This window comes from Syzygium oleosum, unplaced genomic scaffold (genome assembly GCF_021117445.2).
Source record: "Syzygium oleosum isolate NSW1041296 unplaced genomic scaffold, Sole_v2.1 Sole_v2.10, whole genome shotgun sequence".
Lineage (NCBI taxonomy): Eukaryota > Viridiplantae > Streptophyta > Magnoliopsida > Myrtales > Myrtaceae > Syzygium > Syzygium oleosum.
In genome coordinates, this window is record NW_026607494.1 from 484869 (window position 1) to 512472 (window position 27604).

At 39.1% G+C, this 27604-nt stretch overlaps 1 protein-coding gene across 2 annotated transcripts; it reads right to left on the bottom strand.

Annotated features, from left to right (window-relative positions):
• Nucleotides 1-19137: 19137 nt before the first annotated feature.
• Nucleotides 19138-27522, bottom strand: LOC115692420 (uncharacterized protein At5g03900, chloroplastic). 2 transcript variants are annotated; one of them, XM_030619261.2, is made up of 13 exons: nt 26987-27522; nt 24330-24437; nt 24138-24238; nt 23947-24030; nt 23091-23163; nt 22932-22997; nt 22317-22403; nt 21777-21842; nt 21402-21544; nt 21243-21329; nt 21080-21143; nt 20207-20350; nt 19138-19572 (listed from the first exon to the last, which is right to left on the bottom strand). In XM_030619261.2, the coding sequence occupies exons 1-13, from the start codon at nt 27431-27433 to the stop codon at nt 19429-19431; spliced, it is 1614 nt and encodes a 537-aa protein (XP_030475121.2). In that variant the 5' UTR covers nt 27434-27522; the 3' UTR covers nt 19138-19428. The 2 variants fall into 2 exon arrangements, with proteins under 2 accessions (XP_030475121.2, XP_030475122.2); XM_030619262.2 differs by having other exon boundaries at nt 24330-24450; nt 26987-27151.
• Nucleotides 27523-27604: the final 82 nt, after the last annotated feature.

Genomic DNA, 27604 nt, shown 5'->3' on the forward strand with positions numbered 1-27604 from the left:
TCATCGAGGTGGAATAATATTCCATAACTTTAGGCCGATTGCCTATTGGAATGGAATCCCTTGTCCATTAAGGTGATGACCTTGAGCCTTTAGCATATCCTACCCTTTTTAGGCGTCAAAACTTCACTGGTTGCATTCGCTTGTCTTTGTGGTTGGTATACCTAAAACCAAACAAAAATATCATGGTAAACAAGTATCGTTCCATTCCATTCCTTTACAATTATGCATGTTAGTTGGCACATTTTAAAAAAAATGCCTAAATGACATTCAATGTTTGGTCTAAATGCCCTTTCATTTTAGAATGCATGATTAGGGCGTCATACTCCATTTGACCATTCTTTCATTTTTAGATGAAATGTATAGGTCCATGGTGGATTTCTCATGTAAGTCAAATGCTTATTTGTTCATTTTCATGTATTCAAAGTTGTAAACCATAGTTTAGGACTTTATGGTCTAAATGGAGTATGACAGAATGGGCATTTACATCACACATTGAATTTGTCCATAATCTCAACTATATGCTCTTTTAAGGTTTAAACGGACTCAAAATGACATTTGCATTACTTTCGAGGCATGCAAGCGTATTTTACCTCCGTTTTACCCCAAAAGGACATATGATTGAAATGGAGGCATTAAAATTGATTCGCAATCCATGGTGATTAATGACAAATCTTTTTGCATGATTAGGCTCAATGGGAAAACTAGACATCCAAGTAATTCCCATTCCTCGAAAGGAACTTGTTGCTTGGTGGAAAGGCATGTCCAAGGATAACCAAACTTATGTCCAAGAAAGGCTTGGATACCTTCTCGAACTTATGCATGTGGAACATCAAGTCAGTTTAGTCCAAGCTTTGGCGCATTTTTGGGAGGCTTCCACCGCCACATTCCATCTTGGAGAACATGAATTGGTACCAACATTAGAAGAATATCAAGCCGCCATTGGAATTAATTCTAAACCTAGGGTCGTAGAGCCACCCGTTGGACTTAATCCTGTGAGCCTTTTAGCCGAATTCCTTAACCTCAAAACTTCCAAAATCGAAAAGTTAATCAAATCAAATACGGGTAGATTTCCATTATCCTTCCTAGTGGACAACTTTTCAAAACTTCCTAGGGAAATGGGAAACACTTCAGCCCGGGTATTCATTCTAGCTTTCTTCGGCTTTGTTCTATTCCCCGTGTCTAGAACGGGATTAGACCCTTTAGTGATTGTGATCGCAAGACAAGCATGTCTTAAATGAGACTTCTCTAATATGCTTCTTGCCCAAACCATCATCTCCTTAAACACATACCAAAATCATGGGAAGGGTATCTTTCAAGCTTCTACTGGTCTTTTGTCATTATGGTTCATTTCACACATTCGACCATGGTGTCGTTTCATGAACATTCGCGAAATTTGTTTGGCGATAAATCCAATTGAACGATATATTCGTCTCCAAAGCAAATTACCCAAACAATCTTTCTTAGATTGGGCCAATTTCATTAGAGCCTTAACTCCTGATCAAATCCAATGGCGGATCAATTGGCCAAAGATTAATAAGGTGAAGATCACGAGCCGAGAGGGAAATGCGGTACCATTGCTTGGTTTGAGTGGAGGAGCAGCTTATTGCCCTCTAAGGGTTATTAGACAATTTGGGATACTTCAGCAAGTACCACCGGTATGGAATCCCGAAGAGTTCGCCTTTGACATCCCAAGTGGAATTATACCCGAAGAGGAGAAGAATGTCCTTCAAGCCAAAATTCACAAGATCATCCTATCTTTGGATAACCCACTCGAACAAATAATCGAGTGGCCAAAAAGCTTGGAAGAAGACATGAAGATTTGCATGGCCTCTAAAGAATACATCAAATGGATAGAAAATAAGCGTCCAATTGATGTCGAGCCATATGTCCCATTGAGCGTGGTACCAGATCCTGTAGATGAGTATGTCCCAGAATACATTATTCCAAGCATGCCTGGAGTGGAACCCTACGTCCCTGAAGAGGTTGTGATCGATGTGGAAGAATGGGAGTCTCGAGCCAAGGAATGGGAAGAATACCAAAAGGCGGAAGCTATCTTAGCTAGCAAGAAGCCTAGGATTGGATGATTTAGATTCCCATTTGAGTTTAAAATCATGATGTCAAACAATTTCAAATTTTATATGCAATGATGGATTGATCATTTTCTAAACATGCATAGATAATTTCAGAACATGATTTCAAAACATAAAGGAATCACCATGGATTGCAATTCTTTGAATTGTATGATTCCTTGAGAAAGACATTGATGAAGAATTTTATACAAGGCTAAGACTTGTATAGAATTTCTTATCCTTGACAATCTCATGAAACCATACAATTAAAAAGATGTAGGGTTTCGTGATCATTTTACTATGCTGATATCGGGTCTTTTTTGGCGAAGCAGGTTGTTTAGCAATGGAAGGTAAAAGACCTCGGACTTGCCTACAAGTTAGAATGGCAGAAGAAGAAACCCGTACTCGACTAGCTGAAGTCGAGAATCAAATGACCAAAATGGTTGCAATGATGGCGGAAATGAAAGCCTTTATTCTCGCATCTCGAGGATCTTATCCTACTACTCCAAATGTGGGAGCTTCAAACGCTACTGAAACACCAATTGAAGACCTAGTCAGAAACAAAGAACCGGTTCAAGAAAATCCTCCAAAGACTACACCTGAGGTAGTGAATTTGGAAGAGGATGATCCAAAACAAAGGATGAAGAAGAGGCCAAGAGATTGGCTAAAATTAAAGAATGCTTAGCAAGTCAAGGCTATGAGCTTCAAAGGTTCGACAAGTTCTCACCGTACGCAAAGGTGGTTGTTCCAGAAAACTATAAGGAACCGGAGTTCGTGAGCAAGTATGATGGCACTGGTTGTCCCAAAAGCCATTTGAAGTATTATCTCCGTAAGATGGCAAGATATTCAGACAACACGCCACTTCTTATTAGCACATTTCAAGATAGTTTGAGAGGGGCAGCCCTTGCATGGTATACAGCTCTCGACATAGAAGACTTCACTGAATGGGATCATGTGGCGGGAGAATTTCTTCGCCAGTACAAGTTCAATATTGAAGTACTCCCAACTAGAGAGGATCTCGTCAGGACCGAGAAACGGAAGAATGAAGGGTTCAGAACCTATGCTCAGAGATGGAAAGCTGTTGCCTCACAAGTAAAGCTCGCCATAAGTGAAGACGAACTCATTGAGCTCTTTTTAAAGTCATTGCCAATTGAGTATTATGACAAACTTTATGTATCAGGCTGTCAGACATTCACCATGTTGGTAAATGTGGGTGAGAGAATTGAATGGGATTTGAAAGAAAAGAAGGCTCAAGAAACAGCAACACGAAGGCCTTACCCCGGGATAAAAGACAAAGAATCCATATAAGAAGTGGCTATGGTGTCAAGCCCAAGTACTCATCAAGCATCATTTCCGAAGCAATCAAATGTTGCTTAGAAAAATCCAAGGCAATTCGAGCCAAATAAAAGGCCCGTGAGGCAATATACACCGTTGCCCCGACCCCTGTCAAAGCTATTACCAATGCTTCTGGAAAGGCATTTGGTGGCCAAGGAAGTACCGAGAGACAATCCTGCGAGATTTTCTTGGTACGATGAGTCAAAAACTTGCACCTATCACATGGGAGAAATGGGACATGATGTGGATAATTGTCCCATTCTAAAGTACAAGGTTCAACAGCTCATTGACAAGAAGATATTGAACTTCCAAGAGCCCGAGCCAAACGAACATCAGAATCCTCTTCCTGAGCATAATACATTAAACATGATCAAGGATGAGGAAACAGTGATCGAGTCCAACAATGAAGATGAATATGAAATCAAGATTAAAGCTTCTCGATTAGGAGATGCTCGCTTTCGTCAAGAAGCACTCCTAAAAGGCGAGATTGTAGACAACTTGGGAGAAGACTCCGGAAAATATAACTTCCAAGTGAAATATACCCCACCGCCATGGGCATTCAAAAATGAAGTAATTGTGCCTGATGGCTGGGGTGGTATGGACGATGAAACCAGTCCTGAAGAGAAAGCTCTACCCAAGAAAGAAATGCTTCAAGTTGAAATAGATCAAGATGAAAAGGAGAAAGAAAAAGTCCGTTAGGGTGAAAGGCGTTTCACCCGAAGTCATATGATGAAGGCAAAATTGTAGACTTACTCGGTCAAGATAGCGGTAAATACAATTACCGTGTCAAATATACACCACCACCATAGGCGTTAAAAAATGAAGACATTGTACCGAACGGATGGGGGCATGGATGAGGTCCGATTAGCTAATTGAATCTCGAGGAGAATGAAGATGAGGAAAAGAAAAAGAAGAAAAGACTCCCGAGGTGATAGCGATTTGTTCGAAAAGCACGAAGACAAGGTGAAGTTGTTGATTATTTGGGTCAAGACAGTGGTAAATACAATTACCGTGTCAAATATATACCTCCTTCATGGGCATTCAAAAATGAAATAATTACACCTGATGGTTGGGGTGGAATGGATGCTGACGAAGCCAACAGAAGCATGGTATCCATGATTACACCATTTCTAATCAAGCTTGATGAGGTAGATAAATATAAGGAGGAGGAAGGTCCTATCACACCAATCACTATTCAACTTCCCATTGATCAGCTAAGGATCGAAGAAGAAGAAACGCAGCCTGTGATCATCACTCTCCCTCCAAAAGAAAAGTTTGACACTACGTGTGTATCTTGGGATTACTCTTCCAGGGAAGTCGATGCCATAACTCGGTCGGGAAGTTGCAATGTCCCGAAAGAAAGTGAACACGAAAAGAAAGGAGTAACCGAAGAAGATGTTAAACAGTTGCTTTCGGTCATGAAGACGAGTGAATTTGAGGTAATTGAATAGCTAAGAAAGATGCCGGCACAGATTTCTCTGTTGGATCTCTTCAAGACTTCAGAAAGCCATAAAATGGTACTTATGAAGCTTCTCAATGAGGTTCACGTCCCGGAGACGATTAATGAAGTACAATTGGAAGACTTTGTTGGCACTATTCTTCTGAAGGATCAAATTGCCTTCTCTGATGAAGATTTCCCAATTGACGGGCATTCCCACAATAAAGCCCTGTATATTGCCGTCAGATGCCGGGGCAAGGAGGTGTCACGGGTGCTGATCGATAATGGTTCCGCACTTAATTTGTGTCCACTAAGCACACTGCATCGCTTGGGGATTAGTGAAGAGCTCATCAAACCTTCTAAGGTAACAGTGCGCTCGTTTGATGGAATGAAGAAAGACGTTATTGGCGATATCGAGCTCGAGGTAAACATAGGCCCTGTGTCTTTCCTGATTGACTTTCAAGTAGTGGATATTCCAAGGACTTTCAACTTGTTACTCGGAAGGCCTTGGATTCATATGGCTGGCGCCATTCCTTCAAGTCTCCATTAGAAGGTCAAATTTGTCATTAATGGCAAGATGATCACTGTACACGGGGAGACAGATTTCACCACCTACAAGGAGAGTGCAATACCGTATGTCGAACCCAAAGTGAAAGAAGAACCAAGTTATCATTCCTTCGAAATGATCTTAATGGTGCAAATTCCTGCCGGTTGCATCATAAAATCCTCGGAGTTCTCAACACCATCCATTATGTCTAGAAGGATGTTATGCCAGTATGGATTTACTCCCGGTAATGGCCTTGGATCGAAATTCTAAGGAATCAAGGAACCTATCACTCCACTCGCTACAAGAATGAAGCACGGAATAGGTTATATTCCAAATAACTCTAAAGATCACCATGGAGGCCAAGGCCAAGGTCGAAAGAACCATGGAGGCTGTAGAGGCCGAGGTGATCGCTTCATTAATCCATCCATATGGAAGGGCAAAGATAAAAAGCTTCCCTATCATCAGATCCACATCAAGGAAACTTTTCCTGGACCTTCCAAGCTACTTCAAGAAGAGGACTTACATGCAAAGGAAGAATATGTTCGCCAAGTTTATTCGAAGAGAATATCATCGATGTTATCATAAGAAGTTACCTACACATGGAGTAGGAAGATTCTCTTGAACTTTGCTACTAGCTTTTTCATTGCATTTCATTGATCGCAATTTCAAGTTTCTTGTGATTTCATTTCATTTCAATTCGTGCAATTTACATTCTTTGATATAAATGGGCAAAGAACACTAAATATAACTTGTGTACGGCTCACTTTGGTGCCATAAGTTTTTGGATCACTTTAGTGCTAAAATTTTGAAAACGATCACTTAAGATTTTGAAAACGATCACAAGTGCCAACTGTGCCGTACCAATTTTTTGAAATTGGCATTTTTATTTTTCGACGTGGCTGCGGAGATTGGTACTTAATTGATCGTTTTCAAAATTTTAGCACTTAAATGATCGTTTTAAAAATTTCTTAAGTGATCGTTTTCAAAATTTTAGCACTAAAGTGATCCAAAAAACTTATGACACTTAAGTGATCGTTTTCCTTCGACTTGGCACCAAAGTGATTCGAAAAAATTATGCACCAAAGTGATCCGTACACAAGTTATGACTTATAGTGTCCTTTTGCCGATATAAATGTAACCGCATTTTTCAATTCAATAAAAGTGGTCAAATGTTTTGTTAAGGACATGTAGAAACAAAACCAAACCTATGATGAACATTATCCTCATTCGTGAGGCTTGAGGCTTTGGGTTTCTATATTGCTCCTCATTGCGAAAATGATTTTAAGAGCAAGGAAGTCTGATGATATGAGGACTAGCTCTGTCTTTATGTTCTTTCAAAACAAATTTCAAAATGAATTTCAAAAAGTTTTTCATAGGACCATGTGTCACTTACTTTGTATGCAATTACTAATCATGTTTGTTACATGTCAAGCATGAGCATTCACATATCCATAATAGGTTCATATGTGACCCAAATCTTTCCGAAGAGATCACTTGTGATATTGAAGTGGATAATGAAAATGAGGAATGGATCAGAAGGGAATGGATCCGTCATGAAGAATCAAAACCACTCACGTTAGAGAAAACGATTACTGTTAATCTGGGTGATAAAGAGAATCCCAAAGAGGTTAAGATTGGAGAAAGTCTTCCCTCAGCAGAGGCAGAAAGGATCATAGATTTGCTCAAGGAATATCAAGATATATTCGCATGGTCTTATGCTGACATGCCAAGGCTTGATCCAAGCATAGTTGAACATGCTTTACCAATTGATCCAAGTATTCCACCAAAGAAGCAAAAACTGAGGCGAACAAAGTCGGAATTGGCGAAGAAAATAGAAGAAGAAGTGATGAAATTACTCAAAGTCGGTTTCATTGAAGTAGTACCATATCCAGAATGGGTTACCAACATAGTGCCCGTAATGAAGAAAGCTGGTCGGGTGCGGGTATGCGTTGATTATCGCAAGCAAGCCCTAAGGATGATTTCTCGCTTCCACATATCAATGTATTAGTGGAAAGCACTGCTGGGTTTGAAACATTTTCATTCATGGATGATTTTTCAGGATATAATCAAATCCTCATGAAGAAAGAGGATAAGGCGAAAACATCCTTCATAACACCATGGGGCACATTTTGTTACAAGGTGATGCCTTTCGGTCTGAAAAATGCCGGTGCCACATATCAAAGGGCAATGGTAACTTTGTTCCATGACATGATGCACAAAGAAATCGAGGTATATGTGGATGACATGATTGCAAAATCCAAACAAGGAGAAGATCATGTTGAGGTGCTTCGCAAATTGTTCGAAAGACTTAGAAAGTACAAGTTGCGGCTGAACCCCAACAAGTGTATATTTGGGGCAAAATCTGGCAAACTGCTAGGATTTGTGGTCAGTAACAGGGGAATCGAAATAGATCCTTCCAAGATCAAGGCAATATATAACTTAAAGACTCCTTCTACGGTAAAAAAGTGAGAAGCTTGTTGGGGCGATTAAACTACATTGCCCGTTTCATATATCAGCTTTCTGAGACTGCTAAACCATTCTTCAAACTATTGAAGAAAAATGCCAAAGTAAAGTGGGATGCGGAATGTCAACAAGCCTTTGACAAGATCAAAGAATATCTGGTAAGCCCACCAGTGTTGGTACCACCACTTCCTGGAGTCCCACTCATCTTATATTTGACGATTCATTATGAGTCGTTAGGAGCGGTGCTTGTATAAAGAAGACCAAATGATTGTAAAGAACAAACCATTTATTACTTGAGCAAGAAATTCACAACATCAGAGGTGAATTACCCAGTAGTTGAGAAGACATGCGTTGCATTGATTTGGGTGTTACATAGATTAAGATAGTACGCCCTTCATCACCAAATTTTGGTAGTGACCGAGAATGATCCGATCAAGTACCTTCTTGAGAAATCCTCCTTGGTCGGGAAATTAGCAAAGTGGCAAGTCGTGTTATCTGAGTTCGACATCAGAAGCTCATCCCAAAAGTTAGTCAAAGGACGAGCGATAACAGACATGTTGGCAGAAAATTCGCAGAATATTGCCAGTTCTGAAGAACGACTTGATGACCACATATTGACATTAGTCGACGATAAATGGACCATGTATTTTGATGGTGTAACCAACTTATCTGGATCAGGAACTGGGGCAGTACTGATCTCCCCAGAAGGCCAACACTATTCGGTATCTGTGAAATTGGTATTTCCATGCACCAATAATGTCGCTCAATACGAAGCATGCATTCTTGGCTTACAATTAGCCCTTTCAATGAAGGTAAAAATGTTGCAAGTATATGGAGATTCTATGCTCATCATATTGCAAACAATTGGTGAATGGCAAACTCGAGATGCCAAACTGATTCCTTATCACAGATATTTAGAAGAGATGATAGAAAGTTTCAAAGAGGTAATATTCGATTATCTCCCAAGAGCTCAGAGTCATTTTGCGGATGCTCTTACAACTTCGTCATCCTTACTACAAGCTGAAGATGGGATGGATATAAAACCATTGAGAATCAATATTCTTGAACAACCAGCTCATTGCATGATGGTCCAAGCAGAGTTTGACAACGAACCATGATATCATGACATCAAAAGATATCTTCGATCAGAAGAATTTTCTCAAGAAAGCCAACCAGGTGACAGGAAATTTATAAGGAAGATAGCCAACAAATTCTTCCTCAGTGGTCAAACCCTCTACAAGAAATCATTTGATTCAACCCTGTTAAGATGTGTGGATGCTACAGAAGCTGAACAGATCATGAAAGAAATTCACGAAGGTGAATGTGGACCGCACATGAATGGACATCTTCTAGCCCGAAAGATTATGAGATTGGGATATTATTGGATGACAATGGAATCAGATTGCATCCAACATGTGAGATGTTGCCATCAATGTCAGGTTTATGGAGATAAAATCAATGCACCGCCAAATGAGCTACATCAAATGTCCGAGCCATGGCCATTTTCAATGTGGGGCATTGATATGATTGGTCCAATCAACCCCAAGGCCTCAAATGGACACCGGTTTATCCTGGTTGCTATTGACTATTTCACTAAATGGATTGAAGCAAACTCCTACACAAATGTTACTGCCAAGAACGTTGCAAGATTCATCAGGCGGGACATCATTGCTAGGTATGGAGTTCCAGAAGCAATAATTACGGACAATGGCTCAAATCTAAACAACAGGATCGTAGATGATTTACTCGAACACTTCCGTGTCCGACATCTGAACTCATCTCCATATCGTCCACAAATGAATGGAGCAGTTGAAGCAGCAAATAAGAATATCAAGAAGATACTGGCCAAGACAGCCGAAAATTATCGTGATTGGCACGAAAGGTTGCCGTATGCTCTGATGGCATACCGAACTTCAATTCGAACATCAACTGGAGCAACCCCATTTTCCTTGGTTTACGGAATGGAAGCAGTGCTACCTGTTGAAGTAGAAATTCCTTCATTAAGGATACTATCTCAGTTAAAGCTTTCAGAAGCTGAGTGGATCCAACAAAGATATGAACAACTCAACATGATCGATGAAAAGAGATTAAGAGCTATATGCCATGGACAAGCCTATCAAAGACGAGTGGCTAAATCCTTTAATCGAAAGGTGAAACCGAGGAATTTCAAAACAGAGGATTTAGTAGTGAAGAAAGTCATCTTCAACAATTCAGATCCTTGTGGCAAATTCACTTCGAATTATAAGGGTCCATATATTGTCAAGAAGGTTCTTCCTGGATGAGCATTGATTCTTGTAGATATGGCAGGAATAGAACAAGCATATCCTGTAAATGCATATGTTGTCAAGATTTTCTACCCATGAAATAAAGACAAACATTTAAGAAAAAATTCGGGTCACTTTAGAACATGTGCATATCATGCATATCATGCACGCCATGCATTTCATGAACATGTTTATTTGTTTTGCAGAAGAAAGCAAAAATAATTAGAACCAATTGATGATTTCAGAATTCCCAATGGAGTTATTAAATAATAGAGGAAAGTATCACTTCCAATTCTATTTTCCATTGATGTCTTCTAATGTGTTTTCCTTTTTATCATCCCACAAAGACAGAGAAAATGGTGCAACAACAGAAAAATCCACAGTGTAACCAAAGCAAAAACATGCAAACAAGGGGGATCTTGATAAATTGATCAGACAAGTATCCCTAAATTGTGAGGGCATGTGCTAAAGAGGTTGCTTTGCTAAGAGAAAAATCAAACTTTTTCTTCCCCAAGCGGAATGACACTAAATTGAGCAAAACAAAACAAATTGTTTTGAAAAGGAAAATACCTCAGAAATGTTTCAATCAAAGTTTTTTTGAAAATGCACTAAGATCGTCCCTAAAAAGGGATAATTTGACAAAAGGCTTTGAAAAATTTCGTGGAAAAAAAGTTTAGATCAAATCCAATGGAAAGACCTTCAAATGATGAAAGGTAAGCCATATCTAAACACGTCCCTTATACACTCAAAGTCAAAATAGAGAAGTGAGTGAGAAAAACTCATCCGAAGGAAATAGGGGATATTCGCAATGATTACATGGATTGAAATGATGAAAGGCAATCATTTCACTATCCCAAACACATGCTTATCCCTTGCAAACCCAAATTTGAGCCAAAACAGTAGAGAAGTTTTCCCAAAACAACCCTGTTAAGAGCCACCCCACATTGGGGCAAATCAGGAGGTTTGTGGATTGATAGCTATGGAGAATAGGACCAAGAAAGATTTTATTGCATACTCTTGCATCAATCTTTCTGTGATAACTTCATATGAAGTCATATGGAAGCTCAAGACATCCCAAGAGGAAGAAGAGCACTTCATTTCTTATACCCAAACACATTACCTTTGGCAAAGCCCAATTGAGCCTGAATATTCAGTTTAGAATCCCAAATTAGTGATTATCTCTTCGCACTGGAGCATGAGCATATGATCCACTTTAACAGATAAGAAATAAAAGGGTAGAACACAGAGTCCTTAGAATTCAAAAAGATCAAAGACAAAAGAGTCTGGGGCATGAAAAAGCAGTGTGCCTGGTAAAAGCAAGGCCAAATGCCCAAGAAAAATGAGAAAGAAAAGAGAGTGCAAAAGAAAGCTCAAAACGACAAAAAAAGTCGTGACAAAGCAAAGTCAAGATCATGAGAGATCATAGATCACAACAAGTGAGAATGAGCAAAAGAAAAGAGATTGTGATGAATGTTTAGAGGACTCTGATGTTCATAGAAGAAAAGATCTCTAGTGAAAAAAGAAGAAAAGAAAAGTGGTGATGCCAAGAAGATCATCAATTTCATGAAAACCCTGAATTCAAACAAATGAGCCTTTTGAGCCTACCCAATACCAACAATACAACCTCTCCCCAAAGACTCTTCAGATTGGGATGTTGAGAGTAGAAACATGACTTTATGACAAGAAGTCATCACTCAAAGAAGTGTATGCAATAATATCTTGTCTCGTCCTCGAGGTTCTTAACTTGTAAACCTGAAGTCAGTTGTAATAAAATCCTTTTTATTGGCCTCAGAATGCCTATCCTTTGAATAGTCATTGACCAAGCCAACATTACAACCTTTTGAAAGACCTTATCGGATCAATTGGATTGTATACATTGCGAACATCTCCGAACACCTAAGGATTGGTTAAGAGAGATAAAATTGAGGGATATCAGATCAGTCCCCTTTCAATCAAATGAAGAAAAGACCAAGTTCATAGATTGAAACAAATCCTTTCTAATGAAGGTCTTCCAAACGATCATTTCAAGCATTTCTTGAAAGATTGCAAGCATTTTGTTCAAATAATTCCTTGAAAAGGAAATTTGATTGTCTGAAATGCATTTAATACAAAGAATGCATATTTCAAAATCAGGTTTCAAAAGTTTTTGGTCAACTTAAAACCAAGTTTTCAAACAGTTTGTGGTAAGCTAAGAAAAAACCACGTTTCAAACAGTTTTAATTAATTTCAAAACTACTTTTCAAAATAGTTTTTGGTCAACTAAAAACCATATAAAGGTTAGTAAAACCTCAAAATCACAAAACTCACGATTAAGGCGTTCATTGTTTGAAGTCTTCCCAAAGTCCTGGTGAAGAGCCACTAGGCAAATTCAAGTCCTACGGGCGAGGAGTCTCTAGGCAAATTCCAAACCCTACGGGTGAGGAACCACATGGCAAGTCTCCAAAAGTCAAGTACTATTGGCGAGAGCCTCTAGGCACTTTCCAAAATCCTACGGGTGAGGAACCACATGGCAAGTCTCCAAAATTTAAGTCCTACTAGTGAGGAACCACTAGGCAAATTCAAGTCCTATAGGCGAAGAGCCCTAGGCAAATTCCACTGGCAGAGCCTAGGCAAATTCAAGTCCTATAGTGAGGAACCACTAGGCAAATCCAAAGTCCTACGGGCGAGGAGCCCTTAGGCAAATCCAAAGTCCTACGGGTGAGGAAGCACTCTAGGCAAATTCAAAATTCCAGAGGCCCTAGCAACAAGCGTGAGAATCACTAGGCAAATTCAAAGTCCTATGGCGAGGAACCCCTAGCAAAATTCAAGTCTCTACGGTGAGGAGCTACTAGGCAAATCCAAAGTCCTACAGGCGAGGAGCCCCTAGGCAATTTTCAAAATCCTACGGGTGAGGAACCACTTGGCAAGTCTCCAAAATCCTCAGGCGAAGAGCCTTAGGTGTTCATGGTTCGTGAGTTCATCCTTAAACCACGAAATTAGAATAACCATCATAATCATCACCACCATCAATTCATGCCCTTGGATAAGCAACAAAGAAACTCTCACAAACAAGTAAGTTTATCTCCCTCAATCATTAAGAATCTTTCGAATTATGTTCTAAAAAGAGAACCTTTGGATTAGATCATGAATTTCAAAAAGTAAGATTCATAATCAATTGTTGTGAAATTTTCATCTTATTTTGTTCAGTGAGTCGACTCAAAATTCGGTTTTCACCTTATCTTTGAGATCAACCTCTAACGAGCTCAATCTCAAATAGGGGCAGCTGTTGACACCTAATTTTTAGCTCATTTTTTTCATATTTTCAAAAATTTCAAAATTAGGACTAGGAATCTTGGCCAAGCCTAGAAACCTATTTCTAAACCAAAAAATAATTTTTTAGCATTTTTCTGCATTTTTCCTTAATTTCTTTTAGTCAAAATAAGTGAGAAAATCAAGAAAAATAGCAAATGGAATCAGAAAATTCCATAAAAATAGTCATTAGTCTTATTTTAAATCCAATTTCATGAATACATCATCAATTTTGAAAAATCTCAATCGGGTATATGTTTTTCCCAAAATTGGGCAAAATTAAACCCGAATTGAACCAAAAATGCAATTAAATTTTTTCTAGTCATTTTTAAGTCATAGTGTCTTCACAACAAATGAATCTGGGACCTTGAATTTCATAATGGTCGGTCCAATTGCACAATTTGGCATAAAAATAAAAAATCCCCAAAATTCAATTGAAAATTAAGAATTTTGAACCCAAATTGGGAATCGTGCCCAATATGAAATTGTCGAACCATGAGGCTATCATTTCTAGGGTTAATCAGATGTGGGTAATCCAATTTTGGCATCAATTTTCCCTAATCAGGTCATTAGGACATCAAATTGAACAAAACCCTATTAACCCGAATACAAAAATGAGAAAATCTTGGACACAATTATAATAAAAATTGGGGAAAATTATATATTTGGGTTCGGAATGTGATGGGGAATTCAATTTTGGGGTTTAATTCTAGAAATTGGGTCAAAATTGAGCTCAATTGGCGAATTTAGATCCAACCCGGTCTCCTGTCGGGTCGACCGGGTCCACCCGACCTGACCCGGGTTGGTTATCTTCTTCACCCGGCTTGCCCAAAACACACTAAACCCAGAAAAAAAACCATTTCAAGCCCGCGGCTTCACCGATCATTTCCAGCTATTTTGGCACGTGAAAATCGACTCAGCCAGCTGGAAAATCTCCGGCTGGCACCAGTGAACCAATCTAACCGATCGGTAATCGGTTCTAACCGAATTTGGGCGGGAAAAATGGATCAACAAAAACGGAAAAAACTGAACATTGCGGGGGAGAACCTGTTCGACGAAATTACCAAGAGAGAGAGAGAAAGAGAATAGGAGTGAAAGAGAGAAAGGCGTGAGAGGTGTGTAGAGGATCCCCGAACCGAGCGTTCTACGCTTCCTCCGGCGAGGAAATGCCGGCAAATTGGTTCAAAGCGTGATCTTCCACACCTGAGTGACCAGTGAAGGTTTGATCGTCATAGCCTAAAAACGATCCTCGGTCGGCATATCTAGAGCATCTCAGGAAGTTACGAGACCGTCTACTTGAAGCACGGGTGTCGAGAGAAAGATTCTATAGCATCAAATTAGTTTGGAGAAGTCATTTGATCATCAAACAAACGAGGTAAAGATCGTTCATCACCTCGGTTTTCACCGATTTAGAAACATGCTTTTGATTTGTTTGTGCATTTTTTGCGATTTGTCATACTAGTTGCTTGAAGCATGTTCGATCATATTTTGTGTTACTTGATTGCATTGTGGGCATAAAAAATGCATAAAATTGAGTCGACCGACTATTAATGACCCTCGCCGAAACCCGAAGCTTCGCGGAGCGCCACGCGCGGCAAATGGCCGCTCAAGTTAGTAATCTCCTACCTTGCTTGATGTTTTGATGCTGTTTGAGCGATCTAGACGGCTAAGGCGGTTAGAATTAGGATTAGCGTGTTCTGAAATTTCTATGATAAGAATAGTTAGCAAATTAGGTTTTTGGATCGGTTTTACGTCGGCCATCGGAGGTCCGGCGACGTACTAAAATGGATCGAGGCTGGAATAATAGATGGTGATATGAGGACGACAAAGAACCCAAAATTGACACTGGAATATCGCCTGAGGGTCGTCGGAGGAAGGCTCAAAGTCACGGCCTCGAAGACTCTAACGCATGGATTATGCATACCAAGTGTTTGAGGAAATGCCCCAAAGAATTTGAGCCGAAACGGTGCCGTTTGGGCAGGCACCGTGCTCGCCGGAAGGACGATCGGCGCCGGCGCAGCGAGGCCCGGTTCGGTCAAGGCGAGCCGGGTTGAGCCAGGACCGGCCCAGGTTACTAACCGGCGGGAAAATTCAAAAAAAAAATAAATAATAGAAAATTAAAAAAAATAGAAAATTCATAAAAATTCAATAAATTGTTAGAAAATTCATAAAAATTAAAAAATTTTAAAAAAATCCAGAAAAACAGAAAATTCACAAAAAAAATTAGAAAATTCATAAAAATTTAAAAATTTTCAGAAAATTCATAAAAATTCGAAAAATTCAGAAAAATCAATAAAAAATTGGAAAATTTATAAAAATTCTTGGAAAATCATAAAAATCAATTCTCGGTTAAAAAAAATTTCGAAAAAAAAAATCAAAAATTTTGAAAATTCACAGAATGGTCCAAAAATATCGTGGCTAACCATAAAAAGTGAAATTTGAATTTTTGAAAGTGCCCAAGTGGCATTTTTTAGAAAATTCCAAATTCAGGGGTTACAAACCTTAAAAAACCCTAAAACCCTAAAAAAATGTAAATCATGAAATGAATAAGCTTCTAGAGCTTCATTAGGATTTGGATGTTTTGATTGATTTTTATTTTTAGAGACCACTTAGGATTGATTGATTTGATTGACTTCGATTGTATGTTTAATACTTGTTTGGTCTTTCCTGTAATTAAAACGGATAGAATTAGTGGGTAAGCCTTAGAAATTCGCATGACACGTTAGACATCGTATCGTTTTTAGGTACCGAAAGGGCGTTAGGGATCTCGATTTGGGATCAATAACGTAACCAAGTCCCCGTACTCAGAATCTCTGGTTCGTAGAATCGTGGTATTTTTCCCCTACCTCGATTAGGTTTCTAGTCTACCTACCAATAATGATTAGTGGCGACTCCAAAATCACAAACCTAGACTAAATAAGAAATCACCTTCCACTGTCACGTGAGGTATGGTCTAGGAAAGACCCTTACACAGAAATACCTCCTTAGCGCGCAAATCCCGAAACCCAAAAAAAAAAAAAAAAGCGCAACGCGATAGTTATGTTTCCTCTCAATATGTTTGGTTTCAAACGAATACTTAGAAAACCATTTTGTCCACCTGAGGAGTTGAGGTTGTAGGATTGTCTTCTCCTTGAACTTCAACATTTGAGGAAAGGAGGACATGTCCATTTCTACAAGGAAATAATGAACAAGAAGATGGAATTTGAATTTTTTAATTTCGTACTTAACAGCCAAAATTTTTTTGAAGGTTGAGTGATAATGAATCTCTGCTTGAACTTCAACATTTGAGGAAAGGAGGACATGTCCATTTCTACAAGGAAATAATGACCAATAAGATGGAATTCGAATTTTTTAATTCCATACTTATCAGCCAAAATTTCTTTGAAGGTGGAGTGATAATGAATCTCTACTTAAGAAAATCTTCCACTTTTATGTCCACTGATTCTTCTCTTGCCATCCGCCTGCTCTTCAAGGCTAACTACTGCCCAGTATTTGTCATCGGCATCAGTTTGAAGAATTCTCTTGCCGTCAGAGGGAATTTGTAGCAGGGGTAGAGATTGTAACTTCTGTTTGAGTAATTGGGCTGCCTTGATTTGTGAGGATCCTCAAGGAGGTGGATCTTTCTTTAACATTTTCTTCAAAGGATGCATATACCTGGTGATCTTTGAAACAAAATCTCTCAGGTAATTGATAATTACAAGAAATTACTGTACTTGCTTGTGAGAAAGATTCTCATCTGGAAACTTGAGCAGTTCCTTAGCAATAGCTTAAAAGTACCATCTTTGAGCTGCATACCTAAAAATATTCTATCTCTGTTTGGGCAATCTTCATCTTCTTCTGAGAGAGCACGAGGCCATGTTGCTAACTATGTCAGCAAACGGGGAGAGAAGGTTGCAATGAGATGTCTCATTCTCACTATAAAGTAAGATATTATGAGTGTAAATTAGAGAATTTGAATTGATATGGTGGAAAATTCTTCGCAAGGTCTTTTGGAAAATCGAATGAGCTATTTTTAGTCCAAAAAGGACTTTCCACTAGAAGTGTTGTCTAAGGTTGTTTTGTGTTTGTCTTCTAGATGAATCCCTAGTTGCCAGAATCCATCCTTCAAGTCGAGCTTGGAATAAACATTTGCATTGGACAGACTGGATAATAGGGTTATCCTATTAAGAAAAGGAAACTTGTCATTAGAAGGAACAAATTTAAAGGTTGATAGTTGATAACCAGTCTCTTTTTTTCACGAATTTGTTCAGCACGTTTCTCCACATAAAAAGCTTCGCATGCGCAAGGATGGATTCCCCGTCAACCTCCATGTCAGGAATCCCAAACCGGTATACTTGTGACAAATTTATCCAAAACTAATTTTTTAACCACCAAAAATCCCAAACTGATACACCTGTGATAATTTTATCCTCCATTAAGTTTCCGTTAAATTTCACCATGAAATTTTTGAGTTGGATGGCACGTAGCAATTAATGGTTGTACCAATTTAGGTGTACCAGTTTGCAGTTTTGTAGTATTAATTCAATTTAACAAAGGGTAAATTTGTCACAAATGTATAAGTTTGGAGTTTTTTGTGGTCAAAAAATTAATTTGGAGTAAATTTGTCACATGTGTATCAATTTGAGATTTTTCGTGGTATTAACCATTTTCATTATCTATTCCATTTTTCATTTTCCCTCCTTCTCCAAACCGCAGCGCACGATAGCGCGGCCACTCGCCATCGCTACCATGCGCCACAGCACCCCTTCTTCATTCCCACCGTCAATATCCACTGCATTTTCACCGGAATCTGGATTCACAAGTAAACGCGATTTCTGAAGCAGCTCCATACATGCCCACGACTTCAACCATTTCACCGAATCCGGTTTATTTGGCTACCTTCCAGTTGAATATGGAAAGATGGAATCCAGATAATTTGGGTTATATTCCAGATTTCACCAACTTCGGATTTCGGGGGAAAAAGGAAAGAAGGAATGGCGGACATAGGGGCAACGTTAGGACAAAAGACACGGGAATGAATTCCAAATATGGCAAAAATTACCAAATTCGTCTAAAATCCATTATATACGGATACCAATTCAGTCTTGAACTTTTCAATTTTGTCAATGTTTAACATTTGGGCGAAATTACTATAAATTGTTGACGGAACAATGCACAATAGATGTCATTTCAAGTAAAGTTATCAACATCAATGTGCCACATAAATCGCCCGACTATAGCTAGACAACATGTCGGCAAATTTCAACAACAATTGGTAAATGATTATATTGAAATTTCATGCAATTTTTTTAAGACTACATTGACAATATTGAAATGTTTAATATTAAATTGGCATCCGTATAACTGATATTGGACTGATTTCATAATTATCCCCCTTAATCTGAAAAGTGGGATTTTAGGTGGAAAAAAGAAGAAATTGCGTGCAAACATGAAACGGTCGGGAATTCAAGTGATTGAGTCTAAAGGTGCGAGCACTTGAGAAATTGAATAAGATTGAATAGTTCTATCCAAAAATAGCATAAGCTTGAATAGAATGCAATAGAAAAAATAATTGAGAAAAATTCTGTCCCCTCTGCATAAAAAAAACCCCACAAAATAGAAACCCCCCCATAAGATTTTTCAGTTACTCTGCTTAGATGAAACTAACAAAAGTGCTTGATTGATCGTTTTGAAAGTTTTAGAATTTCATCGCACTTCTATTAGAAATTCCAAGACTTTTAGTGCTAACTTACAAAAGGCCTAAAACTAACATTTAATTTTATCATCAAGATACAGACCAACCACACCGGCAATTGGCAGGTCACTGTGTAAGCAGCCATCCAGGAGCCAACATTGGCCCAAGATTGCTAAGTGATATATCGTAAGTACAACAGATAAATCGTGTGGGTGGGCGTTTCCTATACGGAGAATGCAAGCCATTACTCAAAACCCGTCAACAACCACAACGCGCATTCATCGGCTCTCCTCCTGTATCAATCAAGCATGGACCTTCCGTGCATGATGAACGAACTTCAGAATCTGTTTTTACTCCGACTTCTCAATCTCTCGGAACCTCCTTTCCCAGTCACGGGCCTCATAGTCTTGCTCGATAAAGTCCTTGTCAGTGCTATAGACAATCCGATCCTGTCCGATGAATGTTCTTTGCGCCATGTCCCGAGCACTTAAAAGCTACAAAAGTACAGAAGCTAAACCGTTAGCCAAAACTGACTTTTAAGACTGCCAATTCCTGTGTAAATCAAGCACTACAGCCCAAAGCCACAGCATATTGCTGCAGTTAGGGATGAAGGTCTCGCTTTCTAGGAGGTCATGATAGAATATGCCTCTGTTGATAATGAGCCGGGACTCACAAACATTGGCGTAGTAAAGGCAACCAATCCAGCTGCTTGGAAACATCAAAAGAATTGACTTTCGTCTCATTTTGAGGTAACCTCTGTACATGTGAGAATTGTTTCCCATTTTCATCTTGACATTTGAATCTTGAATTTTGTAAGGATTAGTTTTTCTGAGTTTTCGAGCCATCACTCTTGACTAGGAATCACTCATATAGTAACATTACTTAAAGTGTTCATCACATGTTTAGCAGACAAAAGAAAAGCAAATGGAAAAGGTACTGCGCATGAAGGATCAGAGAAGGTTAAGTACACAAAACTTACAAATTCCAACCTAAAATACCATACCAAGAATGTACTCAAAAACAGAAACTATGTTAGGACAATGGGGGATCATTGCTAAAGGAATAGTAACTTTTTGCCAGATAAAGGATAATAACTGCTGGACAGAGCACAATGACAATGTTATTTACCTTCCGTCTCAATGAAATATCCGGCAATTCAAGTGCTTGAGCACACTTTAGCCTGGTTTGGTTTCTTCTCTCAATTTCAGCATTCCTCTTGCGCAGGAGCAACCAACGGATCGTGGGAATTGCAAAAAAAGAACCAGCATAGATCTGCAGATATTTGAAGTCATAACGCAATGAATATATAGGGAGAGAGTACAAACCGCAGAGAACTGCTCTCTAATATCTCTGTGCAAACTGGAAAGAACCAATACACAGTGAACAGGTATCAAGAAGTTGATGAGATGTGTTTGTGAAATGATTCAAAGCCCCAATCAGCAACATACGCAGTAAGTTCTCGGACTCAACTAAGATTTCGCATAAAGAAAATTATATGGACACCAGTTCTAAAACATCCCGTGAGAGAAACATAAAGAGCTACAAACTAGCACAAACCAATATAGTGCAGATAAGGATGGTTACAAAGAGAATGAGCTTGTTGCTGTGGTTTAAGGCAGTACAAGAAAACATGAAAACAAAATATGAGAGAGATAGAGAGAGCATACAAGAAACTGTCTATCAAAATCTATAATTAATTTGGTCCAAAAAGTATGACTACTTATGGTAGGTACAAAGGGCAAGATTTTAGAAAACCCAGAGAAGAGCTTTTCTTTAAAAATAAACCACATGCAACAGGAACCACCACCTTCATGCCATATATTCAAGACAGAACTTTGCTATTCAGAATAACGCGAATAGAACATATCCAGGGAAACAACCACAATCAAGTCTATATCAATCTATTTTTACATCGAGATGAAAATTTACTAATTTTCGGCAAAAATAAAAGGTAAAAGAAAAAGAAAAGCAACTAAGGAGAATCAAACAGTTAAATTGTACCTGAAGCAAGGGAAATATGTCAGCAACAAACTTAATGAATCCACTTGGCAGAGCATTGTAATCCCTTTCATAACCAAAAAACTAAGTCAGAGAGAGAGAGAGAGAGAGAGAGAGAGAGAGAGAGAGAGAGAGAGCTGATATATCAATTGTGATAGCAGCATACTTTAACATCGTTCCAAGAATGATAACACCAAAAAGATTAAGCCCGCCCAATCCAACAACCATTGCCCTCTCCGATGCACTAGTTTTACTGCAGAGAGAGCAAATATTAGGGCTAGCTGTAAACTTCTTCACAAATTAATGATTATACAGAAAATGCTACCTAAACTGCCATTTCCTTTCTTTGAAGAACTTTTCTACTCCACCAACCCAATCAGTCCATTTTCTACCCACATATTCTTTCCTTCCAGTTCGCTGGGAAGATGCTGTGCGCTGCAGAGATGGAAATCTATACAGAATGTTTCCCTACATCACAAGCAGCCAGAAGCTTTCAATGTACGATGCAAGAAATTCAGCTTGGAAAAGAGTCCCATGTATTCAGATATCAATGTTTGCAATTGCCAAAATTAACACCTTCATTTACAAATTTATGGAGATGTAGAACACAGAAAACATGATGATGATGATACCCGAAAGAACATGTACTATTAGAAGGAAATATCCCAGATATAAAGTGTTCAATTACATTTAACTATACCTCTTCATCTATTTCTGGCTGTCCATCAAAACGCAAAAGCACAGGTAGGATGTATGATTCATCACTCTGGAAACAGATTGGAGAGGGCTAAATCAGCGCATAAGCTTTTAATGACACTTGGACATATAACACATATAGACCCATAAAACACATAAAAGCCACTCATAGTAATATACAAAAAAACTGATTTAGGATCTGCACAACATTTAAAACGGAAAAATAATATGTTCCTTAAAAAAAGGAGAACCAAGCAATTGATCAAGATATGCACTTCACCAACAGAAAATGGAACTTCTATGCATCGTTCAATATCCTATGCATCGTCTATTATCTAAGCTCAAATTTGTGGATGGAACTTCTTTTATCTTTTATTTCTTTTCATCTAAGGTCAAAATGATGAAGTATAGAAAAGGTACCCCTAAAAATCCTATCGAACGATAACCAAGCAATGACAACAACAGAAGAGAACTTCTATCAGGACTTAAGAATCAAAACATACAAAGAGGCACCATGACCCAGCTACTATATTATTAGGCATACCATATCTGTTGTCTTTTCTACATCAAGATAAGGAGCAAGTTCTTCAGCCGCAACAACACCACCGTTAGATGAAATATATTGACCAATCTGCAGAAACATTCAAAAGTAGTCAAATATACAGCGTCCACAGAAAAATGGCTAAAAGGCTTAACCTTCCAGCTATTTGATACACAATCTAGAGAGTAATTCCTATCCTGAAAATCAAGCAACCCATCAAGTTTCAAGGTTTCATTTCTAGAATATTGATAGTCCACATTATTTAGCATTGATACATTGCTTAAGATTTTCCTTTTCTTACAAAATCATGGAAAGCACTTTGTACATACAAATAGTTTACAAAATTCAAAGCATAGATAATACACAAGGCATTAATAGTCTCCAAAGGTAAACATGGTAAGGACGCTAGGTCATTTGGATCCTCCAGTCATTGAATTCCACTATGAGTTAGCAAGTTGCACTCCAACAACATCCTTGGCAATTCAAGAGGCTTACTACTTTACTTCCTGATATTAGTTATTTCTTATGCAAGCTGAACAAGTCAAGAAGAAGAGAACGATATTATATTAAATAAATGATAACAGCGACGGACCACTGAACTCAGTGCTCAAATATTACCAACTTCCACCTTTCTTCTTCAATTCCTTGATTTGGATCACCATCGCCAAATACAAAAGAGAAAACCTGCAGCAGATCAATTTATAAAGTTATCTCTCACTTTTCCTCCCGAAAGTAGGGACGAGCAAGCAAAAAGTAAGATGACTGATAATGACATACAGATTCAATGAAGTTCATTCTGCCATCATCTGCTTTTATCCGCCGTCTCCTATAGTAATATGGATCCCAATACCTTCCAAAAGCCAAATATGGGACACGTCATTTGAAAGTTCACATAGCTGTAATAGTTATGTTGAACTCAAGAGTATGTCCTCTTATGCACATTCAAAGATTATGCTGACTTGATTGGAGTATAAACTTGTGCAATTTTTTATACCAAATTTTTAACTAAGAAACATGAAGTGCCTGCATCATCCAAACATCTAAGCGGTAATCTTGCAGCACAAAATTTAAGCTGCAGAAAACATATTATCTAGAAAGATATCAGACCTTTCTCCAGGAGAAGCTAATGCATAGTGCAAGAATTATAACTTATTTATCAAACACATTTGACTATGCATCTGATGCATTATACAACAACAGTAACTAATCATTAAAATGAATCTAACTATTGACAAAGTAATTGTGCATACATGGAAGACTATTTTCCTTCAGATATACATGGGATTGCATCTCATAGAGGAAAGAGAACATAGATCTACAAATTGAATGATGGAGATTGTCGGTTGGAAAAATGAACATCAGCAAATTTATTTTCTATGTATGCAACCATATAATCTGGACAGCAGAAAGGAGAACTTGCCCACTCGGTTCCTTATCGATGGATTACTTAAATAAAACAAAAAAGGTCAATCACAAAGCCTTTAACATATTGCAAAATCTGACTCAACGTTTTTAAATTAAACAAAACCAAAAGGTGCCATTCAATCTTATTAATAAAAAATCACAATCCAAGCTCCATCGACGACCTAGAAAAGTGACACTGTCTACCAGTAAGGGAAAGCTACCAACATACCAAAATAAATCAGTTGGACTCAAGTAGAATGTAAACCCAGAGTCATATGATCTGCCTCCACGTCTTCCTCTGTTATCTTCCTCACTGTCAGGTAAAAATTCAAACGCACAATTTTATGAGTTTATTTGCACTTCCAATTATAGAAACACATAAAAATGAATACCAAGTCAAACATCACTGCGAAAAGGTACCTTCTGCTTGAGATAAGAGCAATAATGGTAGTATAAACAATAACTATTGAAGCAATTAGGGCTGTCCCAAAGGAAACTCTCACTATATACTCAGCAGCAGCCTGTTACAAGAAGAATTTCAAGTTGAGCAAACATCGACAGAGTTTTCCGAGAGAAAGCTTGGACAAGAAAAGGACAAAAAGAAATCAGCACCTTTGCTTTATCAAGCCAAGGTTCAATTTTTATCCTAAATGATTTGGTTGTGAGTTTTGTGCGATAATCCTTCGAAAATACATACAAGACGTCGCCTTCATCTGAAACCTGTTGAAGCAACCTTGAAGAAACAATTTTACTCGAGAAAGAACTTCAAAATGCCAAATTGTAACATCACTGTTTAAAGATAATAAGCGTCCACGTATCTCCTCAAAAACACTCATCTACGCTGTTTATTCAAGCAAGAACCTCTAGAATCAATAAAAATGTCAATAATAGCAATTTCCAATGATTTTTCTCAACTCAATGCTTTTTCAGAAAAATGAGTCTTACATTTGCACTGATAGCAACTTCAATTTCCTCCAGTACATAAAAAGGACTTTAATCTCGCTAATCTACTGTGTTCCATTATACTGTAGGTATGTCTGGTCGATCTAAGTTAAAGCATGAAAGCCAAAGAAATTAAATGGCTTGACCAGGACTAAATAAGTTCGACTCACTGGCCTCATCTCGGCTTTAACCAAGATAACATGTTTAAGCTTCCGCATTAAGTTGAAAATCACCCCTTCATTCAACGTCATACTTAAATTATCTCATCTTTGCACGTCTAAACACAAAAGGTGCTTATTCCTCTGGGAGAGCCAATCATATATCTCTTGTGCTCTACACATAACAGATGTTTGCATTTCCTAAGCATAGTATAACATCAGCATCATAAATTGTAATTTCACGTGAAACAATACAAAAGTCATGTGCCAGGATGCTAGGTAACACTTTCCAATTATAAACTTATCACAGTCTACGAAAACCTAGAGATAGGTTTAGTCAGGGATCAACAACCATCTTCTACAGAAATATACAACAGAATCACCTCCTTCTTACGATAACTTCTCTTGGAAAATGGAATGCGTAGTGAATGAGCTTATTTTTTTTTAATGATACTTGAAATCTTTTGTATAGGCTATGGCGGTCGACAATCCATCACGATTAGAATATTTCTTTAGAGGATCAAAATTCTTTGTGAACTAGTTTCAACAACAAATGCTTATCATCAAGGTTTTTCAAAGCCAGGTCTCTCTTCCTCCAGATCAAAAAGAGAGCAACATCACCGGAGGCAATAATTCTATCGGTTGGTGTTGCATATGAACTTTATGTGCTCCCATCCAAAGGGAAGAGAACAGATACCATCCCGGATCTACTATGGATTAGCGAGAATATAATCAGTTCACGTTAACTTGTTTCATCTTTTGATGCTCCTTTATAGTATGGCTGGAGAGGTTTTACTGAGTGTTAAACCTGATAGTTAATTCTTCAGCTACCCAAAGTTTTGTCTCTAACGTCCGCAAAACTTCTCTTCAGGAACAATTGAAAGTTGACAAGCTATAAAGTACTGATCAAATTCATAACTAAGATGATCGTCGAAAGAACTATCAAAATGCTCCGGCTGCAGCATCCTTCTTTTTCCATGTCCAATAAGCCTACGTCTGTGGTTTTGAGCAAATTCCTTTCTTCAAAACCAACCATGGTATAATTTGGTGTTTCCAACGAATCATGCTCCTTAAAGATGTAATGAACCTTGAAGTGCCAAATTTTGCGGTTATCACCTTTTAGCTTTTCACCCTTGTAAGGGTCATAAATGACATTCTTGGATACTACAAAGAGTTGTTAAGCACATAACTATTGCCCAAGACAATACACAAGAAAGGAAGATCAAGTTCGTTCATTGTAGGATGACCAAGAATATTAAGGGGAAAAAAAGGACATGCAAAGATGAATGTCGTATCTTTGGCGAGTTAGGTCACATTACTTGCAAGTGTCGTAAGCCAAAGAAAGCATCAACTAACTCTACTAATACTAGTGTTGTGCAAGATTTCGGAATGGTTTCCTCACCACATGCATTCGTGAATTTCAAACTCAAAAGCCACAGAACATGTAGCAAAAGACCAGGGAGCGTAATGGAGTAGTATCAAGTTGTAGATGGAACTCATGAATACACGCAGGAAAAACTAATATTGAGAAAAGCCAAAGAAATTGGAATGTGAAAATTCGTTCGATGGCACTGTGAATGTTTCACTTTTCTTGATCACACTCCCAACCACATGCTTGTGACATGGATATGCCAGTGAATTAACAGTAGAAAGTCAGCAACTAAGTTGTTGTTACCCACTATGCACCGCCTACATGGTCTCAAGGCTCTAGAGCGAATTTTGGATGATTCAAAATGGCTACTCACTCTAACACACACGCATTTTGATGTCTCATATTCAGTACTACTCGCCAACCATCTCCGATATACTGGAGAGCATCAAAAGATGAATTCAAAAGTGGCCCTTCCCATCCTTTTTCTAACAGCCAAATCTCTCTTTATATTACCACAATAATGGGAAAGCTTTCTGCAATTTTTGGAAACTCAAGCTGCCACCATTTCTCGTTTAGATTAGTCTAAGGGGTTGGATCAGGTCGGCCATCACGGACAGCTAAAACCCAACATCTCGTGATTCGCCTTCCACTCGTATTCATTATCTTAAAAATGTTACCTTTCCACACGCACACTGCACATCATGTTTCGTAAGGCCTTTACAGATGGCACGGCGCTCAGCCCACCAAATGCCATTCAAGAAAAGGCGGCTTGGCAATTAGAGCACGACCGAAACTACCTCCAAGAAGCCATCGGTGTCGGCGGCCAGCGCCTGCAACGCTCGCTGAGCCTCGTCCACCTTGAGCCCGGCCCGGCTCGCGACGTCCCCGATCGTGACCCTCCCGCCGCACCGGTCCACCGCCTCCATCGCCCCCTTCCTCACGTCGGACGGCAGCCGGTCGCTCTCGACGGCGCCCCCGGGCCGGACGCTCGCGGCGGCCGCGTCGAGGGCGGCCCGCACCACGGGGGGGGCCGGCGGGGCCCTGGATTCCCGGGCCCCGAGCGAGACCCCGGCGAAACCCGAGGCCGGCACCGGCGCCGCCCTCCGCCGGGGGAAGAAGCAGCGAGAAGCGGGGGGCGGCCGGAGGGAGAGGGAGAGGGAGAGGGAGAGGGAGGCGGAGTGGAAGCGAGAGCTGGTGGGGGGCACAAGGGCGAAGCAGGTGGAGATGGAGCCCATCGATTTCATTGCTGCGGATGATGATAGGGTTCGATTTGGTGGCGACGGGAGTCTTCCTCGTTCATCGAGTTTCGGGCGGGTCTCTGTGGATGCTGGTGGCTCTGCTGGTTCGAGTGGCTCGGAAAATGGAGGTTTTCGTTCGCGTCTTGGAATTATTATCTTCGAGCCCGTGGGTGGGCA